Source organism: Ictalurus furcatus, chromosome 19, assembly GCF_023375685.1.
Source record: "Ictalurus furcatus strain D&B chromosome 19, Billie_1.0, whole genome shotgun sequence".
NCBI lineage: Eukaryota > Metazoa > Chordata > Actinopteri > Siluriformes > Ictaluridae > Ictalurus > Ictalurus furcatus.
The window spans coordinates 16978214-16997745 of record NC_071273.1 but is presented as its reverse complement, the minus strand read 5'-3'; the positions used below and the strand labels follow the sequence as shown (position 1 = coordinate 16997745).

Sequence of the window (19532 nt, the reverse complement as noted above, 5' to 3'; positions counted from 1 at the left end):
ACATTGTTGCTTCCACCTTCCTAAGCCAACTTAAAATTCCGATGTTTTCAGACACGAAAGGTGCAGCGGTTGATCAGAGTGATTTTGAAGCTGCCCAAAAAGTGGGGGTATGTAATTTCCATTTTTTTTTTCAGGAAAATGTGTTTCCTACCTTTGTGTTTAAGTTGGTTACTGGGGAGATGGCATCTGAATCGTCAAAACTGAGGGTACAATAGGGTGTGATGTGAGAAGCGGGTGCCTGGTGTCCCTGGTCCTCTGAGAACAAAATCTGATGTGATCATCACAGGAGGATTAGCTAACTACTCCACTGGGACCTAACAAGCAAAGTGAGCAGCCAATTAAAACATGAATGAGGAGACTCTGTCGCTTCTACACAAAATAGGGGTGGGTGAGATGATGGTGGGGGCATAAAGGCAGGGGTGAGATGTAAGGATTCACAGTTTGAATGTGTATCAGCTCTATTTTTCTTCAGTGTGTTTTCTTCGCTTTTTATTTCATTTGCATCTCGAGCGGCTTTGAAGCACTAAGGAGCATGAACTTCATGCCTAATTTGCAGTTTTGCACAGGAATGCAAAAGGTGATGACATGATTCACCCAAAAATGATTAACAAGTCACTTGTTCATAATGTTTATTCATTTGCTTTATTCATCTATTTGCTGCCCTCAGCCTGGCTGATTGGTAAGAGTTCACAACGTGTGAGTCTTGCTTGTCCCTTCTTCAATGCTTCTTCAAGACATGAGGGCATTAGATAACAAGCAAGTCACCTTAACACGGCTAGTTCTCATTATAAGCTGACATGCCTCCTTGAGCTTTTTCCACAGCATTAATGCTAACATGCTAATGAGGAACTAAACACCAGAGTTGAGTCTGAATCCGTTCCTTGCATACCATGAATTCTCAATGGACAGTCATTTTAACTGGATAGTGTACTACATTATTAACCATACAACATCCAGTGTACCACCAACACAGTGCTACTGCACAAAAGTATCACAATGCATAGTGATTTTTTTTCAGCTTGAAATTTACTTCAGAACACTCTAGGGGATGAAACAACTACAGGCAAGTAAAAAAAAAATTACAGTTTAATTACAATTAAATATTAGAGGTAGTAATTAGTTGTGTATTTAATGTAGAAAACAGCATTTGACCTGTATTTTTAAGGTTTCACTTAACATATTTGACTGATAACTGGCATACTTCGATATGCCTCGTGATTGTACTGTTAGTCTACTTAATATTGATGTACTAATTTTATATGCAACAACAATTCGTGATGAGTGTGCATGTCTGTCACACTCGCTTTGGTCTCTAGATAATGATCTCTATATTTATACAGAATGGCCTATGTAGTAAATAGTGTATAATGGATTTTTATTTTATGACTTCTACATTATGGAGTTAGTAAAAAAGGCTTTAGATTTCCAAACATTAGTTTTCCATTAAAGTTTTAATGAAAATTAAATGTTACAGAAAAATGTTTGTATGTCACTAACAAAAGATTACGAAAGAGAACTTTTCAGACAAAAAAAAAGCATAGACTGCCGGGTGTTCTGTGCAAAAATAAGAACTGAGAGCAAGATTCATCCATCTATTTTACATACCGCTTAACCTACAGGGTCACAGGGAACCTGGAGTCTATGCCAGATGCCAATCCATCACAGGGCACAATCACACCAATCAGCCTACCATGCATGTCTTTGGACTGGGGGAGGAAACTGGAGTACAAAGAGGAAACCCACACAGCATGGGGAGAACATGCAAACTCTGCACACACAGGTCCATGGAGGGAATCGAACCCCCAACCCTGGAGGTGTGAGGCAAATGCAGCAACCACTAAGGCACTACCAAGTACAATTTTTTTTTAAAGCAAAGGGTTGCCACACCAAATACTGACTTTGTTTAATTTATTACTATAGAGTATTATATTTGCAAAAAAATAAATTTAACAAAGAAAGAAAAAGTATATATATATATATATATATATATATATATATATATATATATATATATATATATATATATATATATATATATCCAAATTTGATGATTTCAACAATAGCTGATGATCAGACTTTAAGGAGTGGCAGTTGATCAAGCTTGTTGTCAGATCACAGGAGGCTCACATGTATGAAGTTGCAGTTGAGCGTATTTTATTAAAGACACGCAGACAGATCCAAAACATAAAGGCAAGCTCAGAATCACAAAACAGGCGTAGGTCAGGCGAGGCACAAACAGTATAAACTGGGCTAAGGCAAAAACTTGAGAAAAAAAAACAACTAAACAAAACAGAAAACTGGCAAAGTAAAATAAACAGAGCAACAATCACAGGAATAGTCACAGGAAGAAATAAACTGAGTGTTTACTTCACAAAGTGTTTGCAAGTGAGTGACCTTTTTAATGTGTGTGTGTGTGTGTGTGTGTGTGTGTGTGCGTGTGTGTGTCTGTGTGTGTGTGGCAACAGGTGAGTGTCGTCAGAAGTCCAGCAACTGCAAGCATTACAAAGTTTGTGTGCTTTGGGAAGTGTAGTCCTGGGTGGCCATGGTTGCAGTCCACGATGCATTCTGTGAAACTGAGGTCACAGACGTGGTTAACCTGACTCTTGTGTGAAATTAGCTCTCCTAATTAACTGATGTCTTCACCACTGGCCTTTCCTTCTTAATGGAAAGTTGCTCGCTAAGGATTGATCGAGGAGATTCAGCACAATTTGAATCAATTTTCACAGCCCCAAGTTTTGGCAAAAGGCTGTGATGCTTATCATGGATGCTGTCATAGGGAACTGCCAGTATGGTCTGCACTTGTGTCAAATAGATTATTGAAAAAAGCACTGATTTTTTTTATTATTATTATTCTGCTAATATGTTCTTACCTTGATGGCACTCAACAGAGGAGCAAATAAACCCATTTCTCATTTCTTAAGTTTTATCTCTTGAATTCCCCTCAACATCAGGAACCATTGCCTCTGAGAATCTGTCATCTTCACAAGCCTCAGTGACTATTAAGGTTAATAGTGTTCATTCAATGCTAAGTGCTCCAGTATTTATAGCATAACCTTCTGAGCTGCTGGAGCTACTAAATGCATGGGGGTTTTTTTTCTTCTTTTTTTTCAACTTAGCCCTACCCCTTTCATTTTATTCATGGTCAAAGTAGATGTAAATGTGTTCACACATTTTTATTACTCTGTTCCCTACTATATTGTAATGAACCTTTTTACTTGTTTCTTTTCAAGCACAACCTGAAATCATTATATAAACCATTATATATGTAAAATAAATAAATAAATAAAAACAACAACAACAACAACAACAAAACAACAACAACAACAAAAAGATTTTAATATAAATAAATAAAGCAACTTGTGCTTATGGTAGCACTGACTTATTTAAGTTTATTGTGAAATCCAGGCATCCATGTATGAAATCACAAACCAAATTCATTGTGGGTGAACAGCAAGTAGTTAAAATACAAGCAGACAGTTTAATCAGTTCAAAGGTTAAGCCAAAGAATAAACCAAGACAGTAGGCATGGGGGTCACAAATAGCATATAAATATAAGGCTCAGAAGTAGCAAGACCTTGCAATGTGTTGCTGATAGGTATATATACTAGAGAGTCAGGAAGTAGCCTATAATTGGTTGGCGTAGGTCACACTATAATTCTGGAGATCACCCACCCTTAACATGCATGAAGGAAGACATCATCTCTGGCAGGGAAGTGCAATTCATACCTCATGCCTGGAAAGCAATAATGTTAACATTAATGTCAGTCTCTCATCCAGATACCATACTCAAGCAAAAAAGCAGAATGTCTGAATCAAGAATTTGAAAGATTCCTCAGATCCAATTGCTACAATAACTAGCATGACCTCCTGTCTCTCTGGGCAAAGTATACACATGGTTAGATGTGCAGATATGGGTTTTAACTTTCTGCTCAAAGCACTTTATGATAGTGGATATCTGCATGACAGGGTGGTAATAATTCGGATAGGAGATGACAGGCGTCTTGTGAACTGGAATGACGGTGGACCTCTTGAAGCATAAAGGGATGGCTGACAGACTTAGGGGCAGCAGTCACCTTTGCAACTACTCTCTGCAACGTCACAGACTTAAAGCAACCACTCATATCGTGTGAGCCATTTCAGCGACATTCATAGTCTCTCTGAAATTTTTCAAACATGTTTGATATTCTCACAGACGAAATGTATATTGTGAGCTCCTCTGCAGTTAGTAGTAAGAACAGTGCTGACAAACAGTCCAATGAGAATCCAAGAGGAAATCGAATTCATCTGCTATCATGCGAAGCAGATCCCTGAGTTTATCATGAATGAATGTCAGGCAATGTCTGTCGGTTATACTGATTTAACAACAAGGTGACACAGACATAGACCAATTGCTCCAATTCTACACTCTGATGCATCTACGTCTAGCATAAAACCCCAGTTTGAAAAATAATAAACACCTCCCCCCCTTCCACAAGGGTCTGTGAAACATTTCTCTTGTTTAATATAGAGTTGATTCTCAAGGATCTGTGAAAAGATCAGTCATTGATGTTGGATGTTCTTGAGTTCTGAGGAGGATAATATGAGGATGTCATCAATTTTAAACTGTCAGAAAACTATATAAAAATGCCAAAGCAATGCATTCACAGAGAGGGCATTGGCCAATCCATAAGACATAACCAGATATTCATAGTGCTCGGACCCTTTCCCTGATCTGGATGTGATTATAATGCACTTTTGTTTTGTGCATTTTTTTGTTTTGAGTTTTGTGAAGATATGGGTACTACATACCTGTTGTAGTGTTTTAAGTGAAACTAAGCTAAGGTCCCTGTAATCAATTGAGTGTCAGAGGCATCCAACCTTAATCTCCAAGAGGAAACCTGCAGCTGGTGGGTAAGTGGAAGGACAGATGTACTCCAATGGCGGTCTTCTGCACATATTCCTCCATTGCACAGGTTTCAGAGAATGAGAATGTGTAGACCTGACAATATGGTGGTGATATTCCTGGAAGGCAGTCTATGGGATGATGTGGGGATAAGACAGGGGCTTTAACTTTGTTATGTCACAGTAAGAGGCAGGGATCTGAACATTCTTATATATTTCAAGACTTTGTACATAGGTTGTTCTGTAGGGTAAGGAGATGTAGGTACTTATATTTTGTGCTCCATGCCATGAATTCTCTATCACTCCAGGAGATAAAGGGGATGTGAACAGAAAGCCAGGTGATGCCCAGTACTATGTAATTGATAGGGGACATAGTAATGAAGCAGGAAATGTATTCACTATGTGGGAACATGGTGGTTAGTGGTTAGCATGTTCGCCTCACACCTCCAAGTTTGGGGGTTCGATTCCCACCACCTCCCTGTGTGTGTGGACTTTTCATGTTCTCCCTGTGCTCCGCGGGCTTCCTCCGAGTACTCCTGTTTCCACCCCCAGCCTGGTACATGCATGGTAAGCTGATTGGCATGTCCAAGGTGTCCGTAATGTATGAATGGGTGTGTGAATGTGTATGTGAGTGTGCCCGATGCTCCTTGGGATATTCTCCAGATTCCCCGCAACCCTGTAGGGTTAGCGGTATAGGATGGACAGTTGTGGGAGCCCTGTGTGTATGATTAGCTGGATGGTGATTGCATTATACTTTCTTTTAGCGGGGAGTTTCTATCAAGATCATGAATGGTAGGAGGCAAAGTATTCTGTAACAACTCAGACTGTGCACAGGCACTTTATTGACATCCATAATATCTTGCACTGGAGCTACAATAAGTTCTTCAATGAGTCCGGTGAAGCATACATTTTATTCAACCAAACAGTGCTACAATGGCTAAACATAAACGCTAAGTGAGATTTCAGGCTCATTCATAACATTTGCTATGATTTCTATTAGCACTGCTTAGTCCATAAAAACTGTCTGGCCATTTTTTTTGTAGCGTCAGATGTATTATAGACACTGCCTTCAGATATCAGTGCTTTTTGATCAACTGATAACTTGGTGCTAGATGAAAATAATAACTAACAGATTTCAGTTTTATATTTAGGGCTGTTATATAGCAAGCAAGATAAAATAGAAGGCTTCTCTTCTCTATCATATGCTGTACACAAAATGTTTCGCTAATTGGATGTGGATTTTGACAGGGAATTTACTGGATGGCTGCTCATTTTGCACTGACGGTTCTGTCTGAAATCACAAATGATTATTGATTGGTATTCAGATGAGCACTGAGGTGGAAAAGAAATTGCACCTTGCAAGATATGGATTCTTACATGAAATTCATAGTCAAGAGAGAAAATACACTGCAAATATGACACCTCTCATTTTACTGCAAGAGACTTTTCAGCATATTGACTACCCAATAGTCATATATACAGAATTCTTATATAGAGAATTATTTATTCATATAAACAGAATTGAAGTTCAATTTAGTTGCACATATGTAAGTGAAATATTACTGCTAAATGATCAAGAGATATAGTTCACTTGTTGAATTGGCTTTTGAGCATCAGGAAATCTTATAGAATGTGCCACAGTTCATATGGACATTCGGGCTTATGGTATATGCTAAAATGATAACGTTAAATAATATTAAAAGGACCTTTTATGTGGCACATAAGCAGAGGGTTCCATTGCATACACAGTTCAATTTTACTGTCAACTGACGCTCTGCACTGCAATCAGGTATTGTCTGTTAGAGATTAAAAGATATTTTCCTCTTCAGGCAGAGTAAATTGGTTTTGGATTAAGGCTGATTGATTGCCATGGTGGTAGGTATATGCCAGTCTGTTCGAAATGCTCAGTTCTGAGTGCACAAGTAATTTCAGCCAAACTACTCAAGGAAAGCATGCTGGATAGAATCGATTGATATTATGTAGCAGTTGCCAGTATCCCATTGCATTGCTTAAGGTTATCATTAAAGAGTGGAAGTGATAATATTCAAGGTTCATCTTCCTGTTGGTTGTAAACATCCGTGAGTGTGTGTTTGTGTGTGTGTGTGTGTGTGTGTGTGTGTGTGTGTGTGTGTGTGTGTGTGTGTGCGTTGCATCATATCCAGAGGATAACTTCATTGACACTGTAGGTCTATTATAATGCATGGCTTATTGGAGGAATGTGAACAACAGTAAGCTCTTAAACTTTACTTCAACCCAGAGCCTCATATAATTTTTTAGATGTTTACAGTTACAGTGGATGAGCCTTTTACTCACAAGTGCCCCAAATCTGTGAGTTTTAAAAAAAATTATAAGCATAAAATACAAGTTATATATTGTTGCTGTGGTTTTATGAACCATGCGAAACACCTGGATATTACTTTGTGTGCGTGCACATGCTGACATTTTCTAACAAGGTCATACAGCCATGTATAATGCAGTATTTGCAGTAAATACTGTCATCATACAACAATAGCCAAGCCAGTGCAGGTTCTGAATGACAAGAAACCCTTGTGATTATCCAAGGTTCATTCTATTTCATTCTTCCTATAAGTGGGATGAAACACCTGGATAACAAATACCAGCAATGTTATGAGGAACAGGAGTCAGCTTACACTGTACTGAACGGTGCTCAGAGATGATCACTACATTTGCACCTTTGGGAGCCCATGTTAACCTTGTAGAATCTGGAGCATGATCATGGTCACAGAAGGGGCTAGGAGTTTAACTCATCTATAGGTAAAGGACAGGTCATCCACCAGCAGGCTGTCCAGCTCCATCAGGAGAAAACACACCCATCAATGTGTTGATCTAACACCGGTGAAGAGGTCCACCTACACCACACTAAGCGTCGTTTCCCGAATCTGGGCTACGTTCTGTAGGTGCAGATGCCACTCCACTAGATGTGCATACCATTTCAACCTTGTGCAATCCTGATCATTTTTATAGTGTCACAATGCTGTCTGAATGGAACATCATATGGCAACATCTGAGAACCTGGAAAGAAGCAGGCCATATGCCCCCTGTATCCCTTTAGCACCACCTTGCCCTCCAGCCTGTAAAGGAGGACTCTGTGGTGGTTATCTCTCTAATCCTTGAGCTTCTTTCACTGAGACAAAGACACATTTCAGTATGTGGTGTTTGGTGTCCAGTCATGAGCTGACAACCCACTTCTGCAATGTCCACAGTTCTAGCAAAATTCAGGGAGAACCTTGATATAGCTACCATCATGTCCTAGCATCCTCAACGGACACTGATATTGCAGATAGCAGCCTGAGGTAATGGAGTGTCTAGCATTCTTATTCTGATGAACTGTGTGACCTGTTTTGGTGTAAGTGAGCTGTTCTTAAAATTCACTCTAAATCCAAACACAATAATATAAGTGAGGAGGGTGGGTGTGTTCCAGATGGCCTGCTTCTTGGTGGGGCCTCACAGGAGTTAGTCATCCAAATACAGCAGTATCCTGATGCCAATGGCCATCAGGGGACAGAGGGCTGCCTACATAAATGTTGAAAACACCTATGGTGCTAGGGAATGACCAAATGGCTAAACTTTGAATTTGAATGTATGCCCTTGTAAGGTAAGTCATAAGAAGCATCTGTGTTGTGGAGCAATGGAAAAATTAACATGGGCTATGCCCATAGTCCTGCGTCTGCATGGTTTGCACTACGTCTCACTATATCTCTACGCTATATCTCCTTATATCCCTATGATACTGCTATCAGTCCCACCTATCTAGTGTAGTTGCTGATGAATGACTAGTGTATTCAGCTGTAAAATTCACTATCACATGCGCCTTCAGGGATGTGCTCCATGATAATCTTTTGTAGTGGTGGGCATTGCCTAGAGCCTGCTCCATGGATTCAAGCAGAAGCATGGAACGAGGGTGTGGTATATGGACAGTCCAGTTGGCCAAGCTTACTTTGTGATTCCAAAAAATGCAAACTCCAATATAGGGTCTCTTTGACAGAATTAAGATAAAGGCTGATTGATTGCCATGGAGGTAGGTATATAGCAGTCTGTTCGAAATGCTCAGTTCTGAGTGGAAAGCATGCTGGATAGAATCGATTGATATTTTGTAGCAGTTGCCAGTATCCATTGCATTGCTTAAGGTTATCATTAAAGAGTGGAAGTGATAATATTCAAGGTTTATCTTTTTGTTGGTTTTAAACATCCGTGCGTGTGTGTGTTGCATCATATCCAAAGGATAACTTGATTGACACTGTAGGGCTATTATAATGCATGACTTATTGGAGAAATGTGAACAACAGTAAGCTCTTAAACTTTTAAGATGTTTACATTTACAATTGATGAGCCTTTTACTCACAAATGCCCCATATCTGTTTTTTTAATTATAAGTATAAAACACTAGTTATATATCGTTACTGTGGTTTTATGAACCATTTGAAACACCTGATATTACTTTGTGTGGGTGCACATGCTGACATTTTCTAACAAGGTCAAAAGTGTGACCCTGGATCACAAGGCAGATTCTGTCGAGCTGATAAAAACCAGATTACCAGAGAGCCACCCCATTTACTGGCCCAGATGTCCCACTGCCAGAGGTGAGGCGTTACACTCCCTTACAGAGTGGTCACAGTCTTCACATTGGAGGGAATGCTCCAGTTCTCACAGGAAAATAGCCATTGTATTGCCAGTGTGTGTACGACACAATGCAATGTCTGTGCGTAGTGCATCATCTTGGCAAAAAAACAAGGGATGTGAGAGTCAAACATAGCATCCTTGATATAGTCAATCTGGGACAGTGAGCAGATAGATGGTGCACATGTTCACCTTCCAAGAGATTCAGAGATAGACTGTCTGAGCACAAGTCTTGTAGTACAGTTATTTGTGGTTAAGCACTCTGTATAACAGGTTCCATAACAAGTGATCATCCTAGTGTGTCTTTTCAAATGACAGAAGACGACTAAACAAGTATCATAGATGAGCTGAGCATGTTTGGAGGAGAGTGATAACTGCCCTCTTCCATACCTTTGTAATCCTGCTGTTTTCATAGGTGATGAGTTACTGAGAATCAAAGATTTTCAGTTGACAAATTGATTAAAAATTCTTACGGATCATGAACAAGAACAAAATGATAGAAACTATGATTAGCCTATACTGTTCAGAGACATAGCCTCAATGCTGGCATAATTTATCAGGAGTTTGATCACTGCTGAGTAAAATCTCTTATGTAGGTCACTGATAAAAGCAGATATGATGTGTTGAGCCTGATCAGTTTCGGAGTGGACAATAGTCTTACTCTTCAAAGAAAATGACAAATATTTCATCACTGTTTCAATTTAAGCAATGATATGTGACACCTTATATGTTCCTGACTGGTATTAAGATTAGATATACTTAATATGTGAAATATAACAAAGTTATATTACAGTGAAAATGATGTTCATTGTCATATTGGCAATAGATTTGTTTTAGCATGGTCCATGGGAAATTATGATTATCTGGGATATACTTTGTAACTTTTCCCAAAATTTATAGCCATATCCTGGTTTGCTTGCCTACTTGCCCAGGGTATACGCAAACACCCATTTCTTTACTGCCTCGTTCTGCTTAGATATTCTCACACTTGGATTAGCCTTTGCTTGTTTTGAACAAATGAATTGCCAGTTGAATTAAGTAATCTCCATCGATTCCTTCTGGTGTAATAGTGGGACCCAATTTTCTGTGCTCTGGATATTCTTTCAATCTAAAGGGCTCCCTTTAGACCCATTACTAAAGGTGATCCTTCAGACTTTGTCAAAGACAGTCTCCGTAAATCACAGTAGTCGCCTTTCTGCCAAAAGCTAAATTTGGTCAGTGGAGTGGAGAGAGAGAGAGAGAGAGAGAGAGAGAGAGAGAGAGAGAGAGAGAGAGAGAGAAGCAAACTGTGAGAGAAGGATAGCATTAAAAGCTACGCATCCCTTGCCCCTACTTGAGGGTCACCTACCTGAAGCAATTATCAAATGTCCCTCTGAGGAGAGGCTCTACTGGTCATTAGAGCAAAGTCACAGTTGACTTCTGGGGGGAGAGAAAAGTCAGGAATAGGGAATGTATGTAGCCTATGTGTTGGGGTGAAGTTCATATGTGGAAGCCTTCTTTTTCAGATATTAAAAGTACAACATATGTTATGATTAGAATACAGACCAGGCTCCTGTGGCTTTTTTTTTTTTTTAAATGCCAGTGAGCCTCAGCAGAGGGCCTCAGTCAGCAGGAGAGGGATATAAATCAACACAATAAAACAACACATGGCATCACACCTGGATACTAACACCCAGAGTCTCTTGGCAAGTAGAATAGCATGCATGCACCTCACACTTTTCACTACACTGTCTCTGTATCTGCACATTGAAGCCTCAGTTAAATCAATACTCAATTTTTCCCCCAATCTAATCTATATCTACAGCAGGGGTCATCTTTTGGTGATTAGCAAAGTATTTTGATGGACTGAACCGAGCACTTAAAACAATAATGTAGCTGAGCCAATTAATGTAATGGGGGGGGGGACGTCTGGAGGACTTTAATTTATTCTCTGATTAGGCTGATTAGTGAAGTGATAGCATAGCTTTGTTTATAACAACAAAAAAAGGAAAAAACAAAACAAAGTTGGAATAGTGCTTCATGTCAGGTCAGTACCACCCCACCCCACGTTGATTATTTCCCTACAACAGAATGCCCTGTCACATTGTATTTTATTGTATTCATACATATTTAAATGTAACATGTGTACATGTATAAATGGAACTCAAACTCTGTATAATTTTACAGATGGGACTACTTTTCAGAGAAATACCATTGTGGATTTGCATTGCTAATGATTATTCACAAGCCAGCGTAACATTGCTAGCTAAAAGCAAATAACACTGCCAACACTATCTTAACACCACTATCTCAAATAAACCTGGTCTATGCCTGATGCCACATGGATACCACAAAATCTTAGGGAAATTAATTGGAATAGTTTTTACTGTATTGCCCAATCATCAATAAATAAACAACAGCTTTAGTACCTTTTGTTAGTCTCTAATGATTGTAGTTTGTAGTTCATTTTCATCCTATAGTTAATATTTTACTCACATTTATTAAAGAAATTTAGCAATTGCCCTAAGGCTTTCCGTTAAACTGGTTGAAATTCTTCTCCATGATATGTATACTTGGCACTGTGAATCACCAGAGTATTCCTTCAACAGGTATATTATACAGTGTATATGTTGAGTGCTTTAAACGTAGATGTAAACAAAGTTCATTTGTGTTGCTGTTTTTGAATCTCACCGTTTTACATTCTCCAAACAGATGTTAAGATGTAGGGTTTGCTGTTTTTGAATGTTGACTGCTAACAGTCAGATATGTTGTGTGTGTGTGCATATGTCAGATTTGAAATGCAAAAACTGAGCACAAACCTGTGCTCCAGAAAAAAAAAAAAAAGAACCTGCCTAGTTATGATTGGCATCAAGTGCATCTGCAGTGCTTCTATGTGACGAAGCTGTCTCGCCTTTTAAGTGAAAAAAAAAGTGTAACATTGCAATTCCCTTAAGTGCTCCAGGTTTTAGCATGCTGCTAATTAGACGGGTAATGCGAGAGGTTCTGATTGGCATTTTAAACGCTCTGCCATCACTTCACACCGTTCGCACCACCCGCCTCTCTTTTTGCATCCACCCTCAAAGTTGCCATCAGAGGAATCATTAAAAGATGAAATGACATTACAAAAAAGACCCTCCCCTGAAAGAACTTATCATTACCACCTTTAATCAAAAGTAAAACTCACTCTCTTTTTTTTCTCTCCTTCCTCATGGCCTCCTTTTATCCCTTTCTGCCTTTTCTGTAGGCCTACATCTCACGCATCATCCTTCATGCTTTCCCAGGGTTTTTCAGAGGGGAGAAGAGAGAGTGAGTGAAACAGAAAGAGAGTGGGAGAAAAACGAGAGATGGCGGGAGACAGGGAGAAAAAGAAGACTAAGCTCTGTCAATTGGAGTGAGTGCACTACTAAGTTTGGCTTCACTACAAAGGTTAGCAGATCTGACTGTCAATACTGTCAGAGGAATGGAGTCTTTGGGAGGGGAGGCAGTGGGAGGAGGAGGATACACGGAGGTGAGGAGGAGGTGGTGGTGGTGGTGGTGGTGCTGAGGGGTGGGGGAGGCAGGAGGGTTTGCTTTGAGAGAAAGAGATACTTTGATATTTCGGAATGTTAGAAGGGTGAATACGGCGAGCTGGAGGTTGGGGATCTAATTACCGGGCCATAATTGGGGGCTGGGGAATAGGCCGCCGTCCTCTCAACTCGCTGCAGATCAATTATGTTAAGAGAACATCTGTAAGTAGAGCTTAATGAGGTCCATTAGAGCAACATGCGCTGCCTCTCCCTAACCGGGCTTGTCAGCTCCTTGGATGAGCCGGAGAGCGCTGCTAACTGGGGACCTGCTGGAGGTGCTTAAATAGGAGAGGAGGGGAGGGAGCGAGGGAAGAAAGAAGGGAGAGAAAGGAAGCGCGCTCAGGTCGGTCTTGCCTTGCTGCCAACGGAAGATACGAGGCTTTTTCTCGCATGGAGGAGGACGAAGGGGGGCTTTGAGATCGAGAGTGATCCAGAGAGCGAGCCGGGGGAAGGAGTTTGAACCGAAGCGTACGAGCTCGTCACACGCACGCGGCAACTTTCCCTTGGTACGGTACGCTTTCCTAAGGGCGCGCGGACGCACGAGTATTAATGGTCACTGTGTATCTGTGTATAATGTGTGCATATATATATATATATATATTTATATGTATCTCTGCAAGAAAAAGGGCTGTGTGCAAAGATGCCGAAATGTGTGTCATTTTCATTTTAAATTTGCAACAAAACAAAAATATATTGCAAGTGCACAACTGCGTCCCGTGTTCGAGGCAGCTCGAGCTTTACGAATATGGGGATTCCGTGAAAATGTATGGTACTGAAAGGAGGCTTAGACATGTACAGAAACATCTCTGCTTGCTCCGGAAATGCCTCTGTTTGCTCTTCCGAAAAAGATTTCCAGCTCGGTCGTTACGCTCCGAGTCGTCGTGCCGTTTGGTTTCAGCAGGGATCCTCACACTTTGCTTCCTTTTGCATGGAGTGTTGTCGAGTGGATAGAGGGAGTGTTTGGATGGAGTGATAACATCCTCCTACCGGCTATGTAATCAGAGTGTTTGGGAAAAGAGAGAGAGAGAGAGAGAGAGAGAGAGAGAGCGGCTCGGCACGGATATGAACATCGTTATTATATCGTTATATGCGGAATATTGTGATTTATATATTACACAGTTATCCTAGGTGTGATGACTACAAACTGCATTAATTGCTGCATTAAATTAAATAGCGTATTATTTTGATTAAATATTGTGGATTAAGGATGTACCGAAAGAAACACAGAATGTTGATATCGGGGGAGTAGGCAATAGATTGGGTCGGTATTGCAGTTGATTTGATTTATTTTGCAATCCACGGGAGCATTTTGTGCTCTGAAATCGTGTGATGTATAAGCACATTACAGACCATCAACATGAGCATAGGATGCGAATTGTCTTATAGCACACCTCTGACATTTTGCAGAACTTGGCAATAGAAACTTGTAGAGAGAGTCAGCTTGCTCACTGTGAGGATCTCACTACTGGAAAAGTACAGTTTAAAGTACCCATATCATATTGAAAATAAAAAAGGAGGGACTTCTACATCATTATGTGTGGATGCTATGATTCATTGAATCCCATATACAGAAATCTGGATCACTGAGATTAATCGGGATGATCACAGCATATAATAAAATAGAAAACTGACTTGATGGAAATAGCAATTGTACATTGAAGCCTTCTTTGTTGTTGCAATAAATCATGTGATAAAGATTGATAAGGGTTACATTGTATAATCCTATCACTTCACCCTGAGCGGACTGGCTGGATGGAGTGTTTTACTTACAGAGTGCACTCTTCCTCTGCATGGTCTAACGATGGCACTCTCTGTAGCTCCTCACTCCCAATAATTCAGATATCTTTGGTGAGTAATTGATGTGATCACACTATATAAAGTGGAGGCGGGGGTTAAAAAAAAAAAAGTATGAAGAGGTTAGACACCCCACCCCCACCACCACCCCACACACACACCTCCTTTCCTATTCCCTCTCTCTCTCTCTCTCTCTCTTACTCCTTTACACACAAATGGCATGATTACGCAGATAGCTCCGCTCTGAAATAATTCAATCCATGACAAAAACCTAATTACTGGCAGGTCATATACCCTGTCAGCTTTAATGCATCTCATCAGTCATAATGGTGGCGAGGAGCATTTTTATGACCCATCTCATTACCGCTGCATTTTAGGCACAGTGATTGGCAAGAGGCCGCAATGCTAACAATCGAATACACCAAGTCTGACACCATCTCTCCCACTTCTTTTCTTTTCTCATTTCTCCCTGCTCTTTTATTGAGGGATTTCACACTGAGACTGAGAAAAGTTTTAGCCCATTGTCAACAGCAAAAAAAAAAAGCAAAGCTAATTGTGTGTGTGTGTGTGTGTGTGCACTATGAAGGGAGGGAGCAGGAGGCCTTATGCATCATTCTCCTTGGCAACCTGGGCATCAATAGGCACTAATTAGAGTGTGCAGGTGTAACCAATGGATGAGGAATAAGTAGAGTTACTTTGCACAGGGGATCAGAGGAGCGATATAGGCCTACACATGACAACACAGGCGCTCCACTTGGTGAAAAAAGGCAGTAATTACTGCACTAGTGTGTGCTACATCTGAGAAATGAGAATGAAGATACTGACCCAACCATTTGCTGCAATGCTATTATGCAAACTGCTTATACGCACTGTACACACTTACAGTCTGACCTCTAAGGCCAGTGTGGGTGGAGTTTAAATGCTTTCGTCTGGTCTAAGTGGTAGATTAAGACATTCGTGGTTACTGATAAGTTCTTCCTCACTGATGCCTTGAGACTCAGACATGTTTGTACAATTACACTAAAACGTTTTGTTCAGTAGGCCTACAGCTTTCCTCTGCTGTACCCCCATAATCTCAGAAAAAAAGGTACCAAACTGTACTTTCCCCTGGTGCTGAATGTACCATCAAGAGTACATCGATTGCACCTTTAGTATGTATTTTCACTAGGAAATGTGAATATAGTGTGCATTCACAACAATTTAAGGTACATGATTGGACCACTGGTGTACCATTAAAGCTTTACTCTAAATGATCATTAAAGCTACAATACAGGGACCTTCTCAAATGGTATACTCACTCCAGTGACAAGGAAAAGTACACTTTGGTACCCTTATTTCTGAGAGTGCATGGTGTAATAGTTACATCTTAGACCTGTGTTTGACAGTTTCAGTACCCCAGGTTCCACAGGTTTAAAGTGTCTTAGAACAGAAACACAAAAAGTGCTCAACGTGGATGTGTCCATGATTGGGACTGATAACCTGTGAATATGAGATGGCCCCAAATAATTATATCTCTACCTAAATAATAGGAAAACAACCGTGTCATGACTCCACAGGTTCCTGGACGTTCCTGCTCGGATAACAGCTAATGGTCGTAGATGTCCGAGATCGCATTGACTGCAATATGATCTTCGGTGTATCTCAAAAAGCGGCACACTACAGCATGTAAATTGCTTGCACGCAACATAGAAAGAGGAACTGTAACAGTTACGAGTCTCCAAAGCAAGAGCTCGCGTGCACGCGCGCCAGTCAGTGAAGAGAGCGCAAAGTTTCTCTAGGGAGCGCGCGCCGTCACTCCGGCTGTGTCTTATTAAGCTAACGACCTGTTTTTCCTCGTCGTCTAGTTGTCTTACCGGTGAGGGATTGGCTTCGCGAGATCATAAAACCAGGATTCGCTATTCCTCGAGTCTCATTCGCTGTTGAGCAAGTTGTTCCGAGCTTTCGGGTATGCTTAAGCCGTGATCACTCAGGCGAAAACACCTGTAGCTTTTTTTTTATTTTTTATTTATTTTTTTTTTGTGCGGGCGATCCACGCGGACCTCGTTATTTCCGAGCGGAAGATAACCGTGATCTGCAGCTCGAGGTCGGTTTCGTGAACTTTTTTTTTATTATCTTGCTCGGAGGAATATAGAGTGGAGAGTGTACCAGTACCAGTGTAGCCTGTGTAGCTACTGAAGTTCACTCTTCTGCATAAGTTGGACAAGAAGGTGAGTGAGTGCCTTGTTGTCGAGTAGCCTAGATCCTAACTAGTTTTATACTCGGCTTCGGTTTTGTGTTTAATAAAAGTATAAAGTGTTGATGAGATTAAAAAAGAAATGCACTTAATGGCTTCATTATCTCTGTTTTGAGCGACTTGAATGTAACTATGATGTTCCATAGCAGGTCTAAGCAGAACTCGGATTTAGATGCATAAACACTGCGGCAGTTGATTAATTGTAGGCTCCACTGTAAAACGGAGCTTTGGTTATAGTTTATATTCCACTTTTCTTTCTTCCCTCGTGGGGTTGTCTATTTAAGTGATTTGTGTTTTTTGTTTTTTTTCCTTGCACAATTGACGTTTTGTCAAGATTAAAGCAAGTTGCCCTTTTGCAGAAATACATTCATTAAGAAGCGCGAGCTGTTCAGTGTTTATGTATAGCAGTGCGCGCGCACCCCGATCCGCGCCATACGATGTAGGGATGACGGCACGCGGAGGGGTGAAGTGAAGAGAGTACGCCTTTGTCGTCCACTGTCATTATGTTCTCTCGCCTCCGCCACGGCTGCTGCTGCTGCTGTTAGTAGGTTCATTTCATAGTCGCGCTCTGACGGACGGCGCTGAGCTCGAGCCCATTTTTCAACCCCCTGTGCGTGCCTTTGTTTACCGTTTTCGCGTTTCCTTTTTTTTCTTCTTCTTTTTTCTCGCGAGGCGAAACAGGATTGTTAGCCGTAACAAAAGCGAGCCGCCCCCCATCCAGCTGCTCACTTCACGGAGAAGGGAAACCCTCTGGTCGCACGGTGGTGTTTTCACGCGCCGGAGCGGGTCGACAAATGCAGAAAAGGGAGAAAAGTTTCGGTAAGGTCTCCAGCGTGTGCATTGTTTTTTTGTTTCTTTTCATGTGAGAAGCTTATTATGAGCTGCTCGAGTCTGCACAAAATCCTAACGATTTTTGGGTTGCGATCTGTAAAGCTTGTAGTTTAAACGGACGCATAAAACGTTTTTAGACAGCCTTTTGATCTTTTTTTTGTTGTCTTTAGAAAAAAGCACCAGTGTTAGAATATAATTTGTGCTTATATTTCTATTCCAGCGTCGGTGCCGTGTGTCGTGATTCTGAGTGTTTTTTTCACGGTCTCCGAGTTTAACTGTGCTTCCGTTTGGTGGTCGTGCCACGACAATTTGGGCTCCCTGTAATAACAGCCAATGTTATTGGCCTTTTCCGAGCGCTTGGCTGCCATGGCAACAGTAATTAAACTGATAAGCGGGTGAAATGTCAGCACCGCCGGCTCGCGCAGCTGCTCCGCGCTCGCGCTCTGACCAAAGCAGACGGTCCCACACTAATATTTCATTACAGGAACAGTCCAACACTATTCTGTACGGATTCTGTTAAAAAAGAATAAAAAAATAAAAATAAAATAAAATGTCACTCGTACCCGACAATCAGCTGGGATGTGTTTTGAATTTTCTGCGTGCGTTTACCGATAAATCTAACAGGCTGGATCCGTTCATATAGATCAACACGGTGCTTCGATATTGAGGAAGAGTGTGGAAAAGGGGAGACGTGCATTCAATGCAGTTGGGTTGCGGAGCCTCTGGTGGATGGAGTGGAGTCGAAACTTTGCTTTTCTTGGTAATGATTGTGCTGTGAAGTGGTGCGGATGAGCGTCGCTGATCGGCAGCTGGAGGTGATAATCAGCGCGCGCTCCTCACGCAGTCCCATCCGGCCAGATCAAAAAGGTCAACAGTTTAAATGCAGAGCAGCAAAATAGAGTGCGTCCATTAGCACAAACAGTATGACAGTAAACATTCATGGTTTCCACTATTTTCTATCTTTCAAGTGCTCCTCTTATATCTACCTCTTTGAAACCCACCGTGTTGTTTGCATTAAAATGACCGGAGCCTACATTAAATAATCTGGTCTCCTTCAGAACACTTACACGCTCTTGTCTATTTCCCCACCCCAAGACTCAAACTTTTCACACTTTGCAGTACCTAGTACACCAAGGCCTTCAGGGGTTGTTCTAGTACAGTACTCTCAGACAGTTTGTTCGTATGGTAGATTTTCATTGTTGTTTATGTGTGCAATGCACTACAGAAATCTTAATCACAACATTAATTGATGCTGTGTATAAATCTCGTGCACTCTTTCTGCCCAGGAAGTAGGAGCGTCAGACAAAAAAAGGCTCCCTTCTAATTTAAAGTTTACTAGCACCCAGTCTCATCTTTCTCCGTGCATGTTTACTCTTAGGATAGCAAGATGTACGAGGTTAGTGCAAGGGAGGGTGAGGCAGAGCGTCCCGGTGTCAACACAACAGGCACGAATCAGGCACGCTTCTAATGGAGGACAAAAACTATTAGGACAGGACAAAAGGGGAACCAGGAGTGCAGGCGCCGGGTAGAGCTCACTCTTGGCTGTATGGAAGGAGAATACTAATTACAGGCCGTCTGCATGAGCCTGCATTGTAGCCTCTCTACCCAAC

At 41.0% G+C, this 19532-nt stretch overlaps 1 protein-coding gene across 2 annotated transcripts in view; it reads left to right on the top strand.

Moving 5' to 3' along the window:
* Positions 1-16207: 16207 nt before the first annotated feature.
* Positions 16208-19532, top strand: part of lmo3 (LIM domain only 3) — a 37898-nt gene continuing 34573 nt past the window's right edge. Inside the window, exon 1 of one of the 2 annotated variants that reach the window (XM_053650718.1) lies at positions 16208-17065. Coding sequence is in view for 1 of the 2 variants with exons in the window: in XM_053650717.1 (XP_053506692.1) it covers positions 17886-17910 (25 nt within the window). In the remaining variant the exon portion in view is untranslated. Of the gene's footprint in view, positions 17911-19532 lie in introns of both variants that reach the window. The other variant, XM_053650717.1, reaches the window with a different exon arrangement.